Raw genomic sequence first — 22,426 nt, 5'->3', positions numbered from 1 at the left:
CCATTGACAGCGCCGTTCGCCGATGGCCACCCACTGCAGCCTGCTCCGTTCGCAAACTTTGCCGATTTTGCGACAGACCGCCCTGCACGACGTCCGACGAAGCACCGATCGCGCAAGAATTTCCGAGAAACTTTCCGAGAAACATGAAGGCAGGTGTTCCCGGAAGACCGACCAGGGGACTCTCATGTCGGACAGAAATCGAGAAGGGATTCCAGTCGGCACGACTGTGAAACGCACTGCTGCAAAATGAGCTGCAGGAAGATGGAAGACGGAGGCAGGGTCTGCGTCTGAGGGGACACGGAGTGCGAAAAAGAGAGAAACACGGAGGCGAGGACGACGGGGGCGACGGGCGGAAAATGAACGTCACGCGTGTTGAAAGCCGTTCTCCTGCATTGTGCCCTGACGCAGCGCACGTCGAAGGTAGAGAAGGCTGAAGCAAGTGAGCTCCACTGACAAAACGAGGACGGTGTCTCTGCGCGACGCCTCCGGTGGCCGCCAGTGTCGAAGTCACCCCTTCATTCGTGCGCCAAGAAAGGGCAGCAGAAGACTTTAACAGCAAGGCCAAAATACAGGACCACGCCAGAGCCGCAGGACGGAAGAAATGCCGCATGCTTGCAGACCACCGAAGCTTCACAGGCACCACAGGGTAACCATGCTGTCGAAGTGTACTCATTCACAGTCGCAAGCACGTGATACTCTGTTGCAGTGAATGCACATGCAGCCAAAGCGAACCGCCAGTTCTGCATAAACGCTTTTCTGGATAAACGCTTTCCTCGCAGCGCCGGGCCGTGGACTGGTGTAGAAAGCAATTCAGAAGCTCAGTCCGTCTCCAGCGAAGAATACTCGGACAACATGAGCTGTATATACACATGGCGGTCGAACGCACAACTTCTGGCAGAAGACGGTCACAGGCAGGAGGCCGAATAGAGACAAGAGAGCAGTTACAAAACGAACGGCTGAACGGCTGCGTTGCGAGCTTTGTGCACGGGTCCAAAAGCAGAAGACGACAGCGCTAGACATCGAAACACCGACCAGACCCACATCTCAGTGGGGCCAAAGCACCATGGCTCACACCTGAACAAAGGGCTATTCTCGTCTGCATCCGTATCTCCCGATTTCAGATATGCGGCCTCGAATCGAGACCTCAACTAAACTCCCACTTCGCAGTCGATAAACAGCCACAGATGCAACACACTGCGCGAACTGAACGCCAGAGAAGCATATCGTTGAGAGGTTGAAGATCACGGGCTGTTAAATCGGACACAACCCGGCGAATGAGCGGCCTTTTCTCCAATGCTTGAGGAGTGCAAGACGTTTTTCAGACAGATGCACCACAAGCAGTTGCGAGAGAGAGTCCCAGAAATGAAAGACAACTTTGCACAGAAATCGCTTCAGTCCGGACAGCGTTGTGGCAGCGGGAAATGCATGCGGGTCCTTCGACTGCATCACTTTGTCGTTTTCTGCGCAACCTTCGCCACAGTGTGCTGCAAATCGCTCAAGTTCCCTAAAACGCTTGGAATTCGGATCCAAGGCTGGCCTCTGGTGGGCCGTTCGCGCAGTGTTTGTTGAGGGTGTTCTCTGGACTTCCGAGCACATCTGAGCCACACTTAGGTACGCGTTGCAATACACAGTTTGCGCATTGCTTTCGGAGCCAAGCCTTGCTGCTCCACTATGTCAATTTCAGCGTGGCCAATAACGAATTTTTGAGTAAATCATCCGATTCGTGTGTACACGCCATGGTCCGCCTTGTGCACCAGTCACCTTCGTGTTTATCGCGTGCACTGAACAGGCATCTGCAAATGCTCAGTTGCCCCAGCAGCAAGTTCCAGGCATTTGCAGAACAACCGCTGAGCTGCACACTGTCAGAGGGTTGCCTGGAGGCTTCTTGTCGGTGTGTGTACGTGTGTCACGTGACTGCTTCATCAGCGCAGGCTGATTGTTCGGGATGCATTTCGAACGCGGCAGAGACGTCTGCTCGCTCGATGACATCGAAGTTTCTCGGCTGACAGAGTGTTCATGGTTGCATTCCGGAGCATGAACGACGTGGGCTGTCCAGAGACAGGGTTTAGGTGCCCTCGCTAGGATGCTGCCACAGCACGCGTGGTACTGATCGCCAGAGGTTGAAGTGAACCATCTCGGGGTGTGCCCGCCCCGCGTCATGTCCTCTTGAACGCTGCCCGCGGTTCCAGAGACTGTATGCTTCCTGATGGGCGCCTCAGTTGATTGTTGCGCCGTGCCTCGTCTCTTCCTCCTCTTTTCCTTACTCGTCACTGCACTGGTGGTTTCGGGCCGTGGCAGTGTGGTCTTCCCCGCCACAGGTCGGCTCCTGCCTCAACACTGCAGCGTCTCGAGCCGCCTCCATGTCCACCTTGACCATCCCCGCCGACACGGCGTCAGCCTCTTCGCTTCCAGTGCCTCTCCCGACAGTGCAGATCGCTCCAAGACACTGCGCTACACTGTCGCGTTTCCTCTAGGCTTCCAGCCGAACGTCACTCTCTGTTCTTTTCCTGCTGGGGCCATCCGTCAGAAACCTGTGTGGCGGCCCCCGGCTGCTGCTTTCCGCAGGTGTCTGTTTTTTCTTTCCTTTTTCGGCTCTCGCGGGTTCCAAAGCAGCTCTGTTTCTGGAACAAGGTCGAACTCAGTTGCGTACCTGTCGGCGCTTTCTGGCAGGCTACTGCCTCTTCGGCGGCGGACCGGGGCCCCGGTGTCTTGCCCCTGGTTTTCTTTGGTGAAATGCCGTCTGCCCAGGCACTCCTCTGTCCCTTTGAAAGGTGACCGCAGACGCCTAACGCTTGCTCTGGCCCGAGTGAATGGCGAAGAGAAGGCCGGGCGTGATGGAGACTCAGACAGGGAAGGCGACGCGCCGGGAAGCCCCCCCTCCGGCGACGCCGAAGATCGAGAACTGAATGCCGCCGGGGGAACGGTTAGAAAAGAGAAAAACGGTGAACACTCTGCTTCGCAGGCTGGCAGCTTGTCTGACCAAGTACAGTCGCGTGGAGGAGGCCCGGACTCCTCCCCGCGAAACGATGACGCCTGCAGTTCCAATCTGCCCGATGTCCCGCCAGGTTTAGATGCTTCTTCCTCCTTGTCTGCTTCCTCCTCTCGTCCTGCTTTTCCTCCTCGCGTGTATTCGCCAATTCCGGAGATTGTCGGGCCTCCTGGCCGCGCATATCCGTTTCCCCTGCCTCAGTTGTCTTCAAAGTTAACTGGAGTTCCAGATGCGCCGAAGCCAACCAAGCAAGGACAAGCGGAAGAGCGCTCCTCCCGGCCCTCTCCGATATCTCTCCCTCGCCCCTCGTACCTGCGGCTGCTGCCTCACTACCCGCGAATGGAACCGCCTCCGGTAAACGACGGCCTGTTGGAGGAAATTTTCTCGGCCACGTCTCGCGAGGAACTTCACGCTTCCCTGGAAAAGTTGCAGGACTCCAAGTACATCGAGTGGCTTTTTACCCCGCATACGTACCGTGACACTGAGGGCTTCCTGGCTGCAACGGACCCGGACGCCATTCGGGCCCGTTTCGCCGGGGTGTACAGACACCACAAAGAGCAGCTGGATCGATGGGTGGAGAGCTTGCGGCTGCAGCCAGGCAGGTCCGTTCGCCTGCCCGCTCTAACCGAGGAGGAACGAGACAAGCTTTTGACCCTGAAGGTCCCAAAACGCTTCATTGTACGGCGCCCGGACAGACTGGAGAAGCCGGCGGTGGCTCTGCGGTGGAAAGAAGGCGGCCTGGCAGCTGACCGCGAGCTCATCGACGCTGGCGGTCCAGGGGGGTTTGTGAGGAACCTTGAGGTCGAGGCGTGGGCAGCCCTCTTCCCGGTAGACGAGGAAAGACACAGCGCTCCCACAGGTGCCCACGCAGCCCGGGAACGACTTGAACTGGCGACCAGGCTGCAGATCCGAGAATGGCAAGAAGAAAGGCGTGCGATGGAGCAGGTAGCTACGGAGCCGAGCCAGTGGGAAGGCGAAAGACGAGACGGCCGCAGCGAAGACCCAGCGGCGAAGACGCCAAAGGGACACATGGAGCGACAAGACGCAGACGAAACCCTCCCGGACGGACTGCGGAAAGCGGCCAGTTTGTGCAGCAGCGAGGAAGGAACAGAAAAACAGATGAGTGCGCGCGTTCGAGAAGCCGCAGAAGCTCTGGCCAAACAGCAAATGCTCGCAAGCATGGGCCTCCCCTCCTCCGTCCAGGCTCTCATTGCCCGATACGGTCACATTACGCCCGACAGTCCAGCAATGGCCGCTCCAGACGCGCGAAGTGCTTTGCAGGTAACGACTCGAAAGCTGCGTGAGGCAGCAGCAGAATCACTGAGGAGCGGCGGGAGTGTCGTGTCCTTTCACTGAACCCTGAGAACATGTAAGAGACGCTCGGCGGTGTTTCCCGTTCCGTCGAACCTGAGAGCAGTTTCCTGAGTCAGGGACGGAGTCGTCCGACCCCCTCGGGTTTGCATGTGGAACTGCGAGTAAAAGGAGTGTGCCTGGAGAGCGGCGGAGCTGCGCGCTGCTCGGCAACACATGCGAAAGGTGGCAGCGCACTCTGGGGCCGCCAGATGTTGCACTGTTTTCCTGACTAAGCAAGGGTAACGCCTTCACGGCGGAGGCGGGCCGAATCCATCCGATACGTTTCCGCCGTGGCTGGTCGTCCTCTCACACCTTGAGGCCTTTTCTTTGGGGCGGAAGAAGGGCAGACGCTTCGAAGGGCAGAGCTGCCGCCACATCTGTTGCCGTTGCCCCCCACCTTCTCGTCGCTGTTCGCTGCCGCTGGGACTCGGCCTCGTCCCCGAACGCGTTTTCGCTTCAAACCTAGCGCTCTGTGCGAAGACGAATCTGCATTCCGGCCGTCTGCTGCTTGATCTGTGACTTGCACTCAGCTCCTGCAGCGTGCGGTGGCGGACTCGGAATCTTTTCTGCTCGGTCACCTTCATCGAGGTTTGCAGTCCGACGAAGATGTCCAAGTTGTTCGGAGACTTGTCCAGGCCCAGCGCGAGCGGCACGCGGCGCACGGCCGCCCGCCCCCACGAACTGGACACGCGGTGGAGTTCACGCCGGCCATGTTCCAAGACTGGGAAGAGACAGAGTCCTACAAAGAGGTTCTCGCCGTCGCCGCGGTGGCGACCAAGAGACGACTGGAAGCAGCCCGCAGGGTCGTGGAGAGCGCTGACGCGAAGGCGAGGAACCGAGGCACGCCACTCGTTGCGGGCGGGGAGGAGAAAAGGGGGGGAGGCGACGAAACGGGGCAGGATGCGGAGACAGAGGGGACTGCAGTGGAAGAAGGTGAGGCAGAAGGCGCCACCTGGAGAGAACATCCGAAACAGACGGGAGATGGGGAACGGGGACAACCTGATCCGCTGCCTGTTCCGGCGAGGCTTCTTCAGGGCGCTGCAGCGGCTGCAAAGGGCGGCATAGGCGCGAGGGCTCTCGAGGCGGTTCAGTGGGTTCTCCGCGAGGAAATCAGGAAAGAGCAGCTCAGACGGGACAATGAGGAGCACCATTCGATGATGGGCACGATGGAGGCCAACGTGGTTCGCGCGAGAGACGAACGGCAAACGGAGCTCTTGAGACAGGAAAAGGACCTGAACCTCCAACAGCTGAGGGAACGAGGCAGAGGAAAGACACCCGACGGGAGCACTGTTAGGGAAAGCATCGTGGGAAGGCAACACCGCGAGCAGCCACGCCACGGTGCGGAGGAACTGGCCGCAGAGCAGACGCTCATGGGCAGCCTGGAGGCTCTGGCGCCGACTCACGAGGAGATGGTTGTGGACCGGTTCCGGCGGCTCTCGAAAGAGTTGGGCGAAGCGTCCGGCCTGTATACGTTCGAGAGCGAGGCACGGGGCCCGCGGGGCCTGGAGAATCTCAGAGAGTCCGAGGGCAACGAAGCTGCACAAGCGCCGGAGAAAGAAGTTTCGGCGGCAGCACCCAGCGACGGCACACGCAATGCCACCGAAAGAACAGGTAGGCAAGACGTGTCAGCTGAAAACACCACTCTTGCGACCGCAGGTATAAGCCACAGCACGGCGTGCATGCGTAAATGCAGTTCCAAAAACTGCACAGGGGGCCGTGCCATTTAAGCACTCATCACACTGGCACGGACGGTCGCGCCGTCAGGCATCAGAGGAGCTAGGCCGTGAAAATGCTCGTGGTTGGTTCGCGAGTTGAGCCTTTGGGAATGCATGCGTTTTTGCTGCGCGGCGCTTCAGCCATCCTCGAGTAGCTGGCCGCCTTCTCGTGAAACTAGGTGTGTGTGCCGGCGCATCCCCTCACTAGAATCATCGACTGACCAGGATACCGAATATATGCGTCGAGTGATGCGCGAATTCACTGAGTTAAGTGCTAAGGGATCAATATCGTAGCTCTTTGGGGGATGAAGAAAAGTGCAGCGCGGGGCCTGGCGCGCTCATGCGTTTGCGTAACCGCGTGGGCTTACAGCTGTGTCTCTCTGCTCTGCGGATGCCGTGCGTGTTTCGTGCCTCCGGTCCAGACGGCGGCGGGCGTCTCGGTACGGGTGGGAGATCTCTCGAGGATGCCTCGGCACCTCGTCCCGTCGGGGACATTTTCGCCGAGATGGAGGAGGCAATGCAAGCAGAATGGAAACGGCGCCTCGGGTACCCTTCTCTCAAGGTATATCCCGGGCAGCTCGTCAAAGGCAAAGTTGTGAAGGTGACGCCTTCCTTCGCGTACATCCACGTTGGGTACGTGTGCGAGGGAGAACTGAGGCTGGACGAGGTCCTCCTGGAGGAGGAGGAGGCCCCCAAGAACGGACTGAAAGCTTTCTTCTCCGTGGGCGACGAGGTGTTCTGCGAAGTGATCAAAGTCGGAGACGCAGAACTGATTCTCTCGCTGCAGACGCTTCGCCGGATCGCCGCTTGGGAGCAGCTTCTCGCGCTCCAGAGGGAGGACCAGCCTCTGACGGCTACGGTACTCCACGCGCACAAAGGTCAGCAGAAACCGAGCCTCCTCCACGTCCAGAACGAGACTCCGGCCCGTTGCTTCCAGTCAGTCTGCTTCTGCCGCCGAGTGAAGCATCTCGTTTTTTGCGGGTGCACGCCGTTTTCTTCCGGAGAGGGTACACTCGGACTTCCACGCGCGCCGCCACGCTCGGCTCCTCTTTTCCACTCGGATCTGCGGAAAAAAATCGATCCGAGGTCGTCAACAGCGCGTCGGTGGCGCCCCTGTCTGCTGTGGCCGACGTGGGTGTGTGTGTGGCTGCCAACTTCCTGCGTGTGTGCGTCTAGGTGGGGTCGTTGTCCGCGTGCTCGGACTCCGAGGATTTCTGCCCGCATCGCAGCTGCCGACTTCCGTGAAGCCGGGTCCCCAGCTCGTGGGGGCGCAACTGCGCGTTGCACTGCTTCAGGCGGACGTCGAGAAGCAGCGACTTCTCGTCAGCAGCCGCATTGTGCATATTCGCGAGCAGATGAGACGCGTGAAGCCAGACCAAGTCGTGGAAGGCGAAGTTGTGTCAATTCACCCATTCGGCGTCATGGTGCAGGTGAGCGGAAGATCCACATTTTCGTCAGCAAACGCGACCACGTGCTGCGCCTCCACCGGAGGCGTCTTTCCGATCAGAATTCCAGCGGCAAGCGCCCCGAAGGCGTTCTGGACGGAACCGGCACAGTGGAGACGCAGTTCTCCCGGCCTGGCTGCCTTCTCTGTGGCACCGTGATCCCGTTAATGTACATGTCTCCTGAGTGCCCACGATTTGGAAGCACTTTGTGAATTTACGTTGGTTTTGGCATGCACTGGAGCGAACTGGCTCTGTTACACGAGATGCTCCTTTTCCCGCGCGCGGCATGGCGAAGCCACGAGAAAGGCGGGTCAGACACTGCACGCGACGCAGATGATGCCAAACTGGAACTGGGGACGCTACCAGCGAAGTTTTCTGTACGGGAATCGAGATACGCGCCGGGGAGAGTTGAACGCTTGCGTAGGCGCGCGCGCTCACATCTTGTGGGCACGGCATCGCGTCGAACGGCCTTCGGAGTCGATTTTCGTCGGAACCTGCCAGCTTGTGCAGTGCCTCCGGCAGCCGTCTTGAGCGGGAGGAGGTCGACCGAGTATTGCGCGTCGCCTGCTCACGAGTTCTGCTACACGCCTTCAGCTGTGGAGCCTCTCATGTGGTGCGCTGAGTGCGCCGCAAGCTGCCTCGGCCCGTCAGTCCAGGCGCGACTAGGCAGTTTGCGAGGCGACGGTGTGTGGGTATGGAGACGAGTCAGGAACAAAGAACGCTGTGAGCTTGACCCAGCACCTCTGTGAATGGTGCATGCGCCTTCAACTTTCTGTTTTTCAGTTTGGCGAGTGCCGCGGCCTGCTCCACGTCAGCGAGGTCTCTGCCGCACGCGTGGAAAGGCTGGAAGACGTTCTCCCTCTTGGATCTCGAGTCCGAGCTCTCGTCCTTCATTACGACAAGGTATAGACAAGCTAGGGAAACTGCGGAAGAAGGTTTTTCCATTGCCGTTTGGTAGTGGGGGGGAGGGGGGGCGCTACGCGGCCAGATGGTGTGGGCGGCGACCCTGTGTCACGCGATCGATTGCCTGTCTCTATCGAGTTTCATTTCTGAGGGCTGCGATATGGCTCTTGAGACACAGAATCACTGCAGCGACGGAACCCCGTGACGCTCGTTTGGTCCTTGCGCCTTCAGTGGCCGTCAAGGGAGGCGCGGCCCTAGCCAGATGGCCTTTGAGTGGGAAATCCGTTTCTGCTTCGGGATCGGCGGGAGCACAGAGTAATTGTCGGGGGAGACTCACCGCCTCAGATGGGCACCGGCTGTAGTGCCTGATAGAAGCTTTTCGTCTGCTGTGTTGATCTACTCACAGCCCACAGGCAAAATCGCTCTTACCACGAAGCTTCTGGAGCGCTACCCGGGTGAGATGGTGCGGGACTCTCAAGCTGTGTTTGACGCCGCCATGGACACGGCCGAAATGTACGCTGTGAGGAAGCGCGAAGAGAAGGCAGCCCGACGTCAGGCGGCGCACCAGTTGATCGCCGCCCTCGGTTTGGACCCCGCTGCAGCTCTCGGACCTGGAGGGGAACGCGAAGGAGACTCGGTCGCTAGCGACGAAGAAAAGGAACACATTGACACAAGCTATGCGGTAAGTCTAGTGCCTGAAACTGAAGGAACAAGTGACGTCGGCGACACAAGTAAAATTGCCTTCCGAGGGGTCACAATGCCTGCATCAATTGGACGCGCTATACTCGTTAACCTACAGAGTGTGGTGCAGTGGTCGGAGAAGCAGAGGCATGCAGCACGTGTTTCAGAGTTCCGCCAGGCGTTCGGTTGTATTTTCTGGTCTATACGATGCCTCAGTGCGGAATCGCTCCTGTCTATACCTGGGTGCGAAACGTCAAGCGTGTAAGGCTTCAGCGTCACTCGAAGGTCGGAGAAATCGGTCGTCATTTTTCATCGTGTGGATAGACATCTCGTGTGCTGTGGTGTGTGAACGTTCAATATCTCTGCAGCGCAGCTACAATTTAGATCAGTCAGGCGATGGACATGTTTTGTGGAAAGGAATCGGCGACGACGACAGCAAGGTGATGACATTGCTCTCCCGAAAGCTTCTCGAGAAGGCAGCAGCCCGACGCCGAAAGAGCAGCGGATCCCGGGGGATGGGTAAGAGCTTCGTTGAGAGTGTAGACGAGGGCACCCCATCTGGAATCGAACTGTTCCGCGCAGAAAGAGAGAAAGTTTTGGAAGCTGTAAAAGCGTCAGGCATCCAGCTCAAGGGGGCGTGGAATGTGCCTTCTGTGTTTGAAGCGGAGTGGGAAACGGATGAATGGCTCTTTGAGTAAAGGATGGAGGGAAGACTCTCCTACGAAGACCAACGAAACAGGCACATGCACCAGACACATTGCTGCCCGTGTCAGGAGGGTCACAATGCTTTTCACCCCCAATCCAGAGTGAACCATTCTCTGTGGGAGAAACGAGATGCGTGAACTCAGTTCCCACTGCACAAATAGGATACACAGCCACACACTCCGGTCGCAACGCGACTCCATTGCTGGGCCATTGGGGTCGACGGCGTGGGGTAGGAGATACTTGAGTACGCCTTGACGTTCCTTCGCGTCAGGCACTTGGACGGCACGTGGCGCTTGTTGCCAAACTGAAGCCAGAGCCAGAAGCGGAGAATTTTAGGCAGAAAACGAACACGCGAGTACACCAGAATCGAAATGGATCCGGCACCGCGGACCCTGGATGCGCGAGACATCCCAAATGTAGCTTTCAGGCCCGTTGCAATTCCAACCAACACCAGCGTTTGCGTTCACTGCGCCTCCGAAGTGTCCGACTTTTCTGAAGCTGCACCGTTTCACCAAAGAGTAATGCTCGCATAAGTTTACACGAAAGATGCTTTCGTTTTAGCGGCTTCTCTGATGTTGAAGTTGCGGGCCTGATATGGTGCTGAGAGGCGTCTGCCGCGAACTCCGCAGCCGGCACACTGATCGCATGCTGATTCACTTACATTTTGGAGATTTCAGGCGTTCCGCCGTCGTTGATGGATGCAGGGCTGCCGCGGCTCATCCCGACTGCTCAAGATAAGTTTGAAGCAGCGACTCCCGTCTTACACGGGATGGGAGTGTCCCTTCCGATCGCCTGCGCGATGTAATCATTCCTGTCCTGGCGCTTTTCCGGGTACCGCTGGGGGGATCTGCACATACGTGCAGTCCCCTCACCCAGTGAGGTACACGACTTGGAACATCGGTACGCTGGTGTACGTCACATACGACCTCTGTGCGCAAGAGGCTGATCTGGCTGATTCTTTCAATAACGGAAGTGCCGCCAAAGTGAGTAAGAGCAGACGTGATACCATCGGATACCAACTGTGTCATCACGAGGATTGACAACCGCTTCATCGGAATCCAGGTGCGAGGCCGGGGTAATGCCGTTCACGAGTGCAGGCCACAGGATTTGTGCTGCTCCTCTCGATTCTCCATTCCAATCTGATACTGGAAAAAATTGCTGACACCGGGAAGGCAACCGATCCGACCCATTGATCGGCTGATTCACCAGCAGTTCCGCCTAAGATTCAGTGTCCACTGAGCACAATTCTACCGCGCTTCTGGTGGCGCGAAAAGGAATGATACAGATGATCAGCAGAAACGGCGGCTAACGTGGGATGAGTCTTCATGGTAAAAAGAGGAAAGCGGTGTCGGGGAGCGTGGGTGCCTGCTTAAAACCCAAGATTGTTTTCTTCACGGACAAGCTTCTCAAACGCTAATAACCGGGGCATGTATGCAGTTTCTGCGGGGCACTTTCTGAGCCTAACCGAGCACAGAGCTCCAACGCGTACTCATTGTGGTGCGTATATGCGAAACGGTGTGCTGGCGCTGCCGTGACATACTCCCTCGCAGCGCGCCTGCGCCGCTCCATCGTGGAATCCTGTTGCGTTCTCTCTAGTATACTTTCAGAGTAGAAACTACACCGCAAGTGTTTTGCTCTGTGGAGGGGAATTGCTTCCGATCTAAGCACCCATCATAGCGCTCGAGCCAAAAGACCTAGTGACTCTTCCATAGTTAGACGGGAAAACGACTCATGCGCCGCAATTTGCCGGGTCCCGCAACCAGCTTCATTTCAAAGACGAGCTGTGTGTGCGGCCTATCAGGTGCCTGCTACTTAGATCTCTTTGGAATTTAAACGGGTCCACTTGTTTCAAAAACGATTGCCGTCTGGACCCTGATTGCACCTGACAAAGCAAACGTCAGATGACACCAGTTATCTCAGCGACATGCTTCCACGTAACGACTTCTGAATCAATTCGTTGACAGAATCGGCAGCAAACGCTGAACTGCGACGATCTGAGTCAATCCCACCCGTTTCTATGCGCCTTTCACATCTGCAGCTTCACGCAAATACTTAAGCACGCTTCCAACGTCCGACGCAACGAAGGGATCATCTTCCGCGTCATCGCGCTTCTCCGGTTCGACCATCAGCTTCTCAATGATGCCGTCACGTACCACCATGGCATATCTCCAGGATCGCGGTCCGAACCCGAGATTGGTTTTGTCCACCAGCATGCCCATCCTTGAGGTGAAGCACCCATTGCCGTCCGGAATCATCTTGACATTCTTCACGTTTAAGCTGGACGCCCAGGCGTTCATTACGAAGGAGTCGTTGACAGATAGGCAGTAAACCTCATCAACGCCGAGAGAAAGGATAGATTCGTACTCTTTCTCGAAATCAGGTAAATGCCTTGATGAGCAAGTCGGTGTAAACGCTCCGGGAAGGCTGAAAACGACAACTCTTTTGTTCTTGAACATCGCATCTGACTCAAGATCTGCCCACGTCTTTTCTCCATTCGGTGCCGCAGTACGAACCCTCCATACGCACCCTGGCACAGGATCTCCTTCACTGAGTACCTTCGTTCGTGCGAAGGCCAGAGATCCAGCACCAACGGCTGACGCTGCCTGAAGAACGCGCGAAGAGAAAACGCTTGCCGCACCGCTGGATGCTGAGGAGCACATGCTCCCCGAAGATGCTGCTGGGGCAAGTGGAACACTCCCCACAGCTTTCGTGCCGATGACGAAAGAGAAGGAACCTGTAGGAAAGTTCCATAGCAGAGCAGTGGCAAGGACAGCAAAGGTTGCCATCGTTGCTGCACGGCGACACACCACTTTCGCCATGGTATTGGCCGGTAACAACACCTGTCCGATACAGGCGGACTGTGGACCAGTAACGGTATACGCGTGAGATGCACGAGAAGTGTGCCAAAAAAAGGATTCCTCGGTGAAACCGGCGCGTTAGCGGGCGGTGAATGTCAGCTCCTGAGCTTCGCGGATCGCACGCGATGGCACTAGTTTCCCGGAAGGGCGACAAATATGGACACGCTGAAGCTGCTAACTTGCAACAGCAAAACGGTGGAAATGTGTGCAGCCGCTCTGGCGCTCACACAACGAGACAGTAGAGATCCGCCACACGATCAGAGCCGCAAGGAACCTGTGCGACCAAGCGCGAGGACGATTTGTCAAGTGAGATTTGCCGCAACTTGCAGCGCATAACGGCACGGAGCGGGGTGGAAATCGCTTTATTTAGGTCACACACTCTGTGCTGGGTTTGCGTCTTCGCTGGAGTTTGAAGAACGACTGGGCAAACTGTCCCGATGGGCCCTCCGCACCAGCTGTATCTATACACACACAGCGACTTTGCCTGAACGCTACACAAACGGGGGCTCCGGCGGCCGCACTGGCCCCCCTCTGCTGCGGCAGCTGCCGGCGTCCCCTGTGTAGGCACTGTGTGAGGCCTGCCTTGCAAAATTACGGCTGTATGCGCCAGAGGTGAGCAAGCACCAGAAATGACCTGAACCCGAGGAACGGCTGGTCCCACTGACGCAGAAGTGTACGCTCTTGCCGACCACTGTTTGCCACGTTTACGGAGAAGAGGCGAGTACGTGCACCGTTGTAGTCATCGAACTGACTTCCTTCGATCCCGTCGCTGAGTTACCAGGACCGCCGGAAACCAAGGCTCAAAAAACTCTACTGGCAGGCACGCCTCACGCGGGTTCTCACTAACGATCTGAGAAGCGCTTCTTTCTACGGCGACGAATCACCACACACATTCCAGCATGTCGGTCCGAGACACAGAGAGTGAAGACCTCGCGCACACCACTCACGCTGCAGCGCACCACGTCACAGCGTGGCGGGTTGGCCGGGGCTCCGTTCTACACTCAACAGGGCGCGCTATTTGACGGTGAGCCACAGCGGGCAAGGAGTCGTCAAGACTGGAATTTGCCGCATCGATCAGAGGAAGGTCAGGTACACGAGATTTCTTGGTGATTGCTTACCGACACTCGGTTGCAGTGTACGTCCAGGAAGCGTGAAGCCATAGTCCAGAGCCCCAACGGAGTCCTTCATCGATGTTCTCACCGCGTCACTTTCCGTGCATGCGGCTTCAATTGGCCGTCCTCATTGGAAGACATGTGAGGCTCTTTTTGTTCCTTTCGAAACTTGAGAGCAAAGACATTGCATGGTTTCGCTCCTGCGGCGCCGAATCAACTTTTTATTCACCGGCTGTGGTGTGCCGTGGCTGCTGTGTACGCAATTCGAATAGTCGCGTCCCTGAACCCCTATGGGTCAGGTCTGTCTTCCCCATCGGCGGAAAGCGGCATACTTTTTTTTGCGAGTCCACTCCCTTCAATCGATCCTCTCTGTTAACTGCCCCCGAACAGCAAAAAATATCTCAGAGATATTCACTGATCGACACCTGATACTTTGCAAATGGTGGTGTGCGGCTAGCATCTACTCTATACATTCGATGACGCTTTAATAACGACGTTGCTCCAAATACGCTGGGAGAAGTTTGTCTCACGATTGCGAACATTTGACGATCGGACCCAGTATTCGTTGTTCTGAACGCCTTACTTCCCGACGCTTCAAGCGTTAGACAACGTCGCGTAGGCAGTCTGCGTTGCTGTCAAAACCTGTGGGGGGGGGGGGGGGGTTCACGATCGGAATATCGCGTCTGGGTGCGGATTCGGTGTTTTCCTGCTTTGCTGCAGTTTCTCATTCCGATCGAAAACGCCCGGCTACAGTAACTCTTGCCCGTGCATGTGTCGTGAAAGGCTCGTGAGTAGACCCTGTTTTTCCACATGGGGCTGTTGATCCAGCGAGCTCAGCCGTTGCTGGCACCTCCGTGCAGCAGCCTAAACGAGATTTCCGTGCGAATAAGCCGACGCTTTTTCCACCGCACCACCACACAGCGTGCAGCAAATATTTTCAGACTTGGCGGAGCAGCATGTCCAGTCCCTTCTGAAGGTGGCCCATCGTCTTGGGCGACAACTCTCCGGCTGTGCCGCACTTGTCGCAGAAAGATGGACATCTCCCAAGTCTCTTCCCGCCCTCAAATAGTCTCCGGCAGACGCAGTGGAAGTGCATCTCGCCTTGAGGTCGCACATCATGAGGTCTGCGGAGGCATTAGGCGATGGGAGGAGCATCCAGGTGGCCCTACTTGCAGGATACCTCCAAGACCTGGCGAATACACAAGATTACCCCGGTCGTTGCTGACAAAGCTGGCTCTTCAGCCAAGGCTCAGTGGCGACGCTAGGCGGCAGCTTTATGGCGAAGCGCATGCGCGAACATTTTCCATCATGAGCAGATACAAGAAAGTGAGCGAGGCGCATGCGTTGAGGAAAGCATTGCGCATCAACTGCAGGCCGGTCAGCAGAGCTTCCTCACTGTGTGCCTACTCCAAGAGAGGACACATTTCAAGGAGAGGACCTGAACGCTCCCGTCACCAGCTCCCGAATGAAACAACGGCGCAGTAATTACGTCGCCAGAAGTCGCTCTCTTTTTCGGCTTTCTTCATGCTGTATTTCAGATACGGCCTGCTGGTGCCGAGAGTCTGGATGTCGCTGCTACGAGAGATGGAGCGGAAGCACCTAATTCGGACGATTCATCCTCTGGACTTCCGGGTGAGGAGACGTTTCAGGTCGAGTGCGAGAGCGGTTGTCTCGGACGGCCCCCAGCACACATGCGGTTGCGATGGGGCAGTGTCGTGTACCGGGAAGTAGCTCGACAGGCCAGAAGGCACTAGGAGATTCTGTACTGTGGAGTATGCGGTGCTGGCGAGCGGGTGTGGAACACTGCAGTCCCACATCTGCTTGTTCTTTCGTCTGTCTCCCATGCTGCAGAACAAACGCCTTTCCAGATCGCATCTGACCGCGAGCGTCACCGCCTCAATCCCATCTACGGCCCCGGCAGTATATCAAGAGGAGCGGTACCTCTCGAGGTACGTGCACGCATATTTCCTGGAGGAAGGAAACGACACGTTCAAGTTCCATTCGCGTCTCCCTTTCTGGAGTGGCGTGCGGGTATTTTCCTAGAGCATCTTTTCTGACCGCTTTCGCTAGACGCGTTGTCTAACTCCTGATGGCTTTCACCTGCTGGCAACAATTACACAGTGTCGCTTTCTAGCGAAGAGTGAGTCGGCGACCAGCTCGAGCCTTTGGCAAACGGAACTGGAAGGCAAGGCACAGACGACGAATGGCCGAGTGCATGCGCCCGACGTGGGTTGTGCACGCGCCTAGGCACGGCTTCACCAGCAGAGCTTTAATGCGAAACCGTCTGCTCATGGACTGGTAATCCATATGGAACGCTCCTACATCCGCCAGTGGGGCATATGCCCGTCGTGTTTCTGCAGGTGCGATGCCACCTGCGGTCTTGTGGTACTCGCGGTGTCTGATGCGCGACCGCCTGCAACTTCTCTGTACTAAAAACTAGGGATGGGGCTCGGTGATTCGATTTAAAGGCGCCCTGTCCTGTCCGTCACCGTGCATTTTCTGGTGTGGAACATCAGGCGCAGTTCAGTAGCTGGGAACCCCCCCCTCAGCCGGAAAGTGGATGCGCCAAGTCACTCCGGATAGCTCTCATCGGTCCTCCTAACGCAGGTAGAGTTCACCTTTTTGACACGAGTCTCTGTCCTTGGTGATCTTTCACTTGCGGGTTATTTCGTGGGCAGCTTTGCGCTCCATGTGGTTTGGCGGGAGTCGAACACGATGCAGGGCTGCGGTGTCACCGCAGAAATATCCATGATCACTGGAGCAGGGGGTGGCTGATATTTTGGCGCCTCTCAAGCGATTCTCTGAAGCGGCAGCTTTCCCCAGGCGTGAGCATGGACGCACCTCAGAAGATGCGATGGCGCGAGTGTTGCCGCGATCCTCGCGTAACAAGTTCGAAATGGGGTTTGGGATGCAACCACATGCGATGGCTGTGATGATCGTAGGATGTCGGAGGGATCGTGAACTGACACCAACGGCGGAACAGGGGTGGACCCTGCTGACCGTGCTGACCATAGCTGCGCCGGCCAAGTGGAGTCGCTGAATGGGGAATTCAGAGCCTGTCGGCTGAATGCAGGCATTGTTACAGGAGCATTGGTATGTGATTGCCTGCGCGTTGACATTGATTGTGTCATGTCAGGAAAGAGCTCGTTAATGAATGCCCTTATCGGCCAGAAGCTCTGTGCGGTATCACCGAAGGTGAACACAACGCGGTACGCTGAAAAAAAGTCGTGGTCCTCGTCCCATGTGATCTGGCGTAGCTGGTATGAGCACAGGTGCGACGTGCGCACGCTCACTGTCCGCCCTTCTGTCTTTCTCTTGTCTAGGTAAAGTCATCGTTCCACGTGGCAGGATTAATGCATGGGACACTTCGGGGGCATCCAGCGCAATACACTGAGATGTGGGAAAGGTGTGAGCTGCTGCGTCAAGTGGATCGCACAGTGGCTGAGGCGTTTTATGTGCTGCTTTGTATTATATTGGAGCCGCGCTCACGCGTAAGAAGTCGAGGCGGCAAGTACTGGCACCACGGTTCCTTGCGCAGGGTGGAAACGGGGTCACCGGCTGTTGTTGTATCGCACACATTGCAGCGTCACAGTCTTGCAAGTTCGGTTTCGACATGGGAAAGTGTGCCTCGCGCAGGCCGTTGCATGCTCTTCGCGAGCGTGACTGTTTCCTCTCTCCAAACGGTGTGCTGGCGCACCAGAACGACAGGGAAGCTATGTCGCAAATGTGACCACCTGGTCAATCCAGTGGCAGTGCATGACAGATGTTCCTCAACTCATGCCCCAAGTGGGAAGGCGCTGCTGTCTCTTCTCAGGAGCGAGATTCGAGGTATTATAACACGGGATGATACGCAGCTTGTCTTTCTCGATGTGCCTGGTACGAACCCTTTGCACGGCGACGCGCAAGCAACGAAGCAGACTTCTGACTTAGCTGTTGCCTTCGGGGGCCCGTGTGGACACATCAGTTCTAGAGCATGGAACTGGTCACCACAACGGCGGAGGACCTGTTGATGTGCGTTCTAATGTTTATTTACGGGCTTAGGGGTACGGTTCGCGTTGGGAAAATTGTTGATTCCACAGAGATGAAACAGTCTGCATATAGATGAAAATGCGAGACCTCAATTATAAAATTCATTCAAGAAAAAAAACGTGTCTTTGATGCGGAAAGGATAAGCTGTTCGCTGCCTGGGGCGGAAAGAATACTGCATGTGTCTGTTATATTGTAGAGCAGCTGCTGAGACAGCAAAATAATGCTCCTTCGAGTGAGTCCAGGATGCCTTCATTTCCGAAGGGGTGAGCAGTCTCTCGCCGTTTTTGTGCGCGAAGTGGAACGATGAAGATATCGTCGACACGCAGGTACAGCACGCATTCAGTTTCTATTTCATTGTGTGTGCAGGCATCGTCGAATCGCATCGCAATAAGAAGTTTTGCCGGGAGCTTGTCAGCGCCGCGTGGAGAGGTTTCGTGAGTCGTCTGGCGCTCTGAGCTTCAACAAGCGTATATTCTTGGAAAAAACTACACTGCCGCGTTGTCAGCACGTGTTCTGCTGCTGGTGCTGTCTCGTCATTGCAGATAGAGGCGACTCCGGAAAACTTCGGAACGGAACCCTCTTCTGTACATTAAGGTCATACAAACGAGGAAGAGACGAGATCTGCTTTTTTGCTCTCAGGAGGACGCAGATGTTGCTCTGCTAGTTATCGACGCGGTCAAACGGCCTACGCAAGAGGTGTTCAATATCGTCACGACTATTGCACCGAAACCGTCACTCATTCACCGTGCTTTGGGTGAGGTCCGGTGGTGTGTGTTACATTGTCTGGCTGTAAAAGACTCACGGGGGTCAAACCAGCTGTCCTGGAAGCCACCACACACCAGCTAGAGCAAAGGGGAAGCGGATGTGCCACCAGTATCGATATGAGGCTACGCGGCTGATGGCGCTTCTCCAGTGTGCAAAAGCTTGGTTGAGCGCCCGCTCACCGCTTCGCCGACAACAGCATCGTGCGGAATTTGAATAGCGTCTTCTTGGAAATCACCTGCTTCACTCCGGGCCAGTGTGGATGGTTCCCGCCACCATCGGTTAGGGGGATGAAGTTCCGGTACCAAACATCACACTTCTTGACTGTCTAGGTAACACATGTAGTTTGGTAACACCATCTTATTTCGTTCACACTCGGCATGCCATATGTGTGGCCCCCCTGTGACACAGAGCCAAGGATCTCGACGAGTCTCGCAACTATGAGGAGGACAGATGTCGGGATCGCAGGAGGTCTACTAAGTCCACACAAGCATGGAAACGACATCGCCGAGGGTGACGAAGCAACACAAATCGGTGCGACAGCGAGGGGAATTCCAGTATTTTTGTGCCTGAACAAGGTAGGGCACCGTTCGGCCAAGTCTAAATCGGTCCGGCACAGCAATTGGAACGAACAAGTTCACTTATCTGCGGTCGTCATGTACACGTTGATGTCCACCTAGCGAAACTTTCAAAGAAGCAGGAATTATATTTTTCGCCCAGTGGAATCAGCTGTCTTTGTATGCTTCAGGTTGACTTGGCCTCTCACCCCAAGTGGGTGTATGCACGGGCGAAGGAATTCGAGTGAGTCGGGAGCACCAAGCATCCGCTTTTTTCACGATAGCACAGGCCCAGTTGTTGCGTCGAAATTGAGTTCGTGTGTAAATGGTAGTTATGAATACAGCCTGCTTCCTGCGAGGTAACCCCGTTCCGAGGAGTGGAAACTCGTGTCCTGTGGCTGTTACGAAAGCATGCATCAAAGCGTGCCGCAATATTGATTGCTGTGCAGAGCCCATGGACACTTCGAGAAGATTTTTCACCTGTCGGCGAAAAACTGCCGCGGGCTCCAGCCTCTATTGGACCATCTTTTTTCTCGGGCAAAGCGGAGCGTGTGGGCGTATCCACCGGAAATGGTACGTGTACATCAGTGCGTCCTTCCTGTTCACTGTAACAGAGCCCCATCTTCGTAGCAGGCGTTCGCTTGCATGGAGGTACGCATCTGTGTGAACGTGACTGCTACATCCTTTTTCATGATGCGTATATCTTCACAGGGTGCGCACATGTATGCTGATGTGTGCGTCGTTTGTCTTGCAGAAAACAACGCTGCCGAAGGTGCAGCAGGTGGCGGAGCTTATAAAGTAACTGGGGCAGATGTTTCTAGCAGCGAGAGTCGCGGGAGGTCTGTCTGCCAGTCAGCGTTTGAATGCTGACTCTTACCGAGACTCCCACAAAAGATAACGTAACCGAGTGCAAGGCTCATAATGGCGTTTATTCAGGCTGTGTAGCGTCGACAAGTCTTTGATCCACCTGTGGTAAGAAATACGACTCGTGCTGTTGCCATGTGCTTTCTTTTGTGCAGGACGTATCTGTTTTGCTGGTTCAATAAAGATGTTCCGTACCGGATCGAGCAGCAGACTATCGGCTGGACACCGCGCCTGGACGGATCGCTCATCATCGAGCAAGTAAGGCATTTTTTAATAGAGTCCTTCGTCGTCACAAGCTCCAGTTTACGTGTTCTTAAGGTTGCTGTACTTGCTGTGTGACGTCTGCTGAGCTGTGGTGTTTTCAGGAACTTCTAGTGAAGGATGATAAAGTGGCGAAAATGGTGTGCGGCGTTCGCAACAGGCTCCTGTTTCAGCTCCGGCGGAATGTATCTTATAATCTGGAACAGAATTGGGGACAGAAGGTGATTTTATACATTCATGTCAAAGCACTGAGACAGCGTTCGGCTTCGGATTAGATAATGATGTAGTTTGCTTTTTTGTTGGCACCGTTCAAGAAAGGCGCCTGTCGAACCTGGTGTATGGTCGAGCAGGAGGTGCAGTTGAACACCACAGTGTACGTGTCACAGTACTTCTCTCTGGAATTGCACTGAGTTTTACCGACTTCAAGGGAATGCTTTTGTTGGCGCCTGTCGACATATACACTGGCCTCAGGGTGGACGATATGCCTAATAAAATCAGGCGTAGGTGCATTTCAAATTCCTGTCGTTGCCTCGGCGCAGCCTCAACGTTCGCTCGTGGGGGATGACAACCACGGGCGCCACATATTTACCCTTCACGCTGCTCTGGTCGGCTTCGTGGTCATAGAACGTATTGCCTCGCATAGATGTCCAGGTTGTCTCATCGTTGCGAGATACTCGTATTTGATCAATTATGTAAAAGCGGAAAATCCATCAATAGATTGCAAGCGAACATAAATTATTTTACGAATAGGGTCGTTGGCACTTCGCTGATAGATGAAACGACGCTGTTGTCCGGCAAGCATCGTGGCAATCCTGAGGCGTAAGCCCCTGTTTATTAAAAGCTTATAAGTAATCCTGTCTCTGAGATTACCTCTCCCAGTACGATGGTACTGATTATACTAGCATCTGAGTAGTAGTTTCCTCTCGCTCCACATGACGCGAGGTCATGCGTCCAGCAGAACTAATCGATATTCCGATTGGTCGTAGTGCAGCACGGAATTGGCAAGATTTTTTATCACTGCGAGCGCCAGGCGAGGCTGGCCAGATGCCAACGGAGGTGGGATTTAGGTGCGGCTACAGCTGTGCAAGCCATTCGCGGCAACACTGTCAGTCAGTCGTAGCAGAATTAGTTAACCATCACCCAGCACTGTGTGATGTCGTTTCAGCCTCCGTTGCGCAGAGTATATCGTCACTGGTTATGTTTCGGGAATCTCTCGAGGTCCTCAGGTACAGTCAAGTGCTTCTCAGGAGCTTTACGAGCCTGTTTTCCCATCCTGCGTTTGACAGCTGCCGTCACCGGGTGCCGTTGGGGGGGAGAGTAGGGGGCAGGCAGATATATCGCTGATCCCAAATATCCGAACAGTGGATGCCTCTTTTCCACAGATGCCTGATGCCTTGTCTGTACACCGAAGTCAGTCGGCTGGCAGGTAGAGAAAACGTAGCTGTTGACAAGTACACTGGTTAAGATGCGAAATAGACAAATTGGCTATCTGTTGACGTTGGAAATGTGGAAGCTCTTTTTTGTGACCGTTGCCCTCGGGTTAATCCATGACCATGGCGCCGCGTCTTCGGTAACAAGCGGCTTTAAACAAACGGGTGCTCCATTCCATTTTCAGAAGCCGGCAGTTGTCACTGAGCGTAGGACCGAAGAGACAGATATTGTGTGGTGGCCGGCTAAAGGGAGACCTCCGAAACTGCGAAAGCCTGCTCATGCGTTAGTATTGGTAGCTTTCCTCCCCATGTCACAGTGGCAAGAATCTTTCCCTTCTGCCCGGTTCCAGGCGTCTCCCACCAACGGGCTTCATGCACACCGAGGTGTCATTTCCAAACCCGTTCACGGATCCAGAAAAGTGTGTTACCTTCAAAAAGTTAGTTTACCAGTATTTCCTCACTCCAGAATCTCAAAGTAACCGGAGGATGTAGCGTATCTCACGCATGGTTATGCGATCCCGACAAATTGCTGACCCCCCAGGAGCAAGCCGACCTTGAAGCGGAACTCATGAGGCTTCGCGATACTACCGAACACTCGTGTGGTCGCAAGAAACCGCAATTTTACCAGGTGAAGCGTCTCCAGGGAAAGGTCAGTGTCAGCATCCATGCCAATGTCGCGTTATAGGCAGCAGTGGCCGTGGCCACGGATATTGTGGTGCCAGAGAACGAAACTCCGCAAGAAGCGACAGATCGCTTTGCGCG

The 22,426-nt window shown here is 55.6% G+C and overlaps 3 protein-coding genes across 3 annotated transcripts; 2 read left to right on the top strand and 1 right to left on the bottom strand.

Annotated features, from left to right (window-relative positions):
* Positions 1–2,206: 2,206 nt before the first annotated feature.
* Positions 2,207–9,784, top strand: NCLIV_014030 (putative 30S ribosomal protein S1; the record flags this gene model as incomplete). The annotated part of the gene is made up of 7 exons (XM_003881593.1): positions 2,207–4,270; positions 4,873–5,953; positions 6,480–6,935; positions 7,234–7,487; positions 8,286–8,405; positions 8,812–9,087; positions 9,455–9,784. 7 exons carry the CDS (start codon positions 2,207–2,209, stop codon positions 9,782–9,784), a joined length of 4,581 nt encoding a protein of 1,526 aa, XP_003881642.1.
* A 2,022-nt stretch (positions 9,785–11,806) lies between these two features.
* On the bottom strand, positions 11,807–12,610 carry NCLIV_014020 (Peroxiredoxin-2E-1, related; the record flags this gene model as incomplete). Its single annotated transcript, XM_003881592.1, has 1 exon — positions 11,807–12,610. One exon carries the CDS (start codon positions 12,608–12,610, stop codon positions 11,807–11,809), a length of 804 nt encoding a protein of 267 aa, XP_003881641.1.
* A 2,459-nt stretch (positions 12,611–15,069) lies between these two features.
* Positions 15,070–20,509, top strand: NCLIV_014010 (conserved hypothetical protein; the record flags this gene model as incomplete). Its single annotated transcript, XM_003881591.1, has 10 exons — positions 15,070–15,087; positions 15,300–15,393; positions 15,613–15,710; positions 16,278–16,368; positions 16,898–16,970; positions 18,062–18,116; positions 18,430–18,544; positions 19,864–19,948; positions 20,129–20,231; positions 20,339–20,509. 10 exons carry the CDS (start codon positions 15,070–15,072, stop codon positions 20,507–20,509), a joined length of 903 nt encoding a protein of 300 aa, XP_003881640.1.
* Between the last annotated feature and the right edge of the window lie 1,917 nt (positions 20,510–22,426).

Source organism: Neospora caninum, chromosome V (genome assembly GCF_000208865.1).
Source record: "Neospora caninum Liverpool complete genome, chromosome V".
Lineage (NCBI taxonomy): Eukaryota > Apicomplexa > Conoidasida > Eucoccidiorida > Sarcocystidae > Neospora > Neospora caninum.
Note: the sequence above shows the minus strand (reverse complement) of the source record. Positions and strands in the feature narration are given on the sequence as shown.